The sequence below is a fragment of the Arachis ipaensis genome, chromosome B10, assembly GCF_000816755.2.
Source record: "Arachis ipaensis cultivar K30076 chromosome B10, Araip1.1, whole genome shotgun sequence".
NCBI lineage: Eukaryota > Viridiplantae > Streptophyta > Magnoliopsida > Fabales > Fabaceae > Arachis > Arachis ipaensis.
The window spans coordinates 15,359,003-15,360,674 of NC_029794.2; the positions used below are offsets into that span (position 1 = coordinate 15,359,003).

The 1,672-nt window shown below is 36.3% G+C and overlaps 1 protein-coding gene across 1 annotated transcript in view; it reads left to right on the forward strand.

Moving 5' to 3' along the window:
* LOC107623429 (very-long-chain 3-oxoacyl-CoA reductase 1) overlaps nucleotides 769-1,672 on the forward strand; it is a 2,702-nt gene continuing 1,798 nt past the window's right edge. Inside the window, exon 1 of the mRNA XM_021114872.1 lies at nucleotides 769-1,672. Within this exon, the coding sequence (XP_020970531.1) occupies nucleotides 1,036-1,672 (637 nt within the window). The 5' untranslated portion in view covers nucleotides 769-1,035.

The following is a 1,672-nucleotide window of genomic DNA, read 5'->3' on the forward strand; positions in this document are numbered from 1 at the left end:
TTCTTAATATTAAATAGTTTATATAATATACATATGATTTTTAATCAATAATTATTCAATAACATAAAAAAAAAAAACCACTGAGTTGTTCAATAACATATCTTGATATATAAACCACAAATTTTAATAAAAATAATATACAACATTGTTGAAAAAATAATACTTTTCATACTAAGAAGATAATAATGTTCCAAACTATAAAACTATTGACTAATAAAAAAATTTTTTATACATTTTGTTATATATGATTTAAATCCTGGATTAAACTTTAAAAACTTTTTAAATCCATAAATAAATAAAAATTATAAATAAACTTTTATAGATCATTTTAGCTCATCTATCTCTTTGATAATTCTAAAGTGTAACATCTTTTTTAAAATCTGAAATAATTCTCAATCATCATCAAGTCGAGTCTTTAGGACTTTAGATATTCTATCTTGAACCTGGTTTTTAGTATTAGACTTAGAGATAAACTTTTAGAACTTAATTAACAATGAATAAAATACGAAAAAATATTAGAATATACTAAATGAGAAATAAGAATATTTTTAATGTCTTAATAATAATCCACTTAAAGATACTTGATAAGAATTTTAAAATAATTTTTTTCGTTAAAAACTTAAAATTACAAAAAGTGCAAAAACCCATATTTTAATTTTAACAATAAAATAGCTGTTAACGTGAGTTTTATACTTTTATTCCTCGCATACAGAGATCTTAAGCCAACCTTTTTAGCCAGTGTAAACCAATCTTTATTGCATGCTGTTTGTTGTCCTTGTCCCCAAACTCCTCGTTGACTCCGCTTCGCCCCCATACTATTTATTCCCAACACACAATTCATTGATACCGCAGCTGCCTCTGCCCGCAGTAAAACCCCAAACATTTAATAATCACTCACCCAACCCCACCTTTAATTCTGGTAGTTTTCCGCTCATCTAACTCTACCCATATACACATGCATACTCTTCTTCCTCTCTCTCCATAAAATCCAACTCAACTCAACTCAACAAAACATAACACTTTCATTTCATCAATATGGAGTGCTGCATACTTAACCGCCTTAAAACCCAACCGCTCTGGTTCGCACTCTTTTTCGGCCTCGGCGCCCTCACCCTCCTCCGTTTCCTCTTCCTCTTCCTCAGATGGGCCTACGTCAACTTCCTCAGGCCCGCTAAGAATCTCAAGAAATACGGATCCTGGGCCCTAGTAACCGGCCCAACCGACGGAATCGGAAAAGCCTTCGCCTTCCAGCTGGCACGTAACGGCCTCAACCTCGTCCTTGTCGGCCGAAGCCCTGACAAGCTCGCTGATGTCTCCGCCGCCATCACCGCCAAGTTCCCCAAAATCGATGTCAGAACCGTCGTTGTCGACTTCGCCGGCGATCTCGACGACGGCATGAGGAGGATCCAAGATGCAATTGAAGGATTGGACGTTGGTGTTCTTATCAACAACGTTGGGGTTTCTTACCCTTACGCTAGATTCTTCCACGAAGTGGATGAGGGGCTTTTGAGGAATTTGATTAGGGTTAACATTGAAGGAACCACTAAGGTTACGCAGACGGTTATTCCTGGCATGCTGAAGAGGAAGAAGGGTGCCATTGTTAATATTGGTTCTGGTGCCGCCATTGTTATACCTTCGGATCCGCTTTACGCTGTTTACGCTGCTTCCAAAG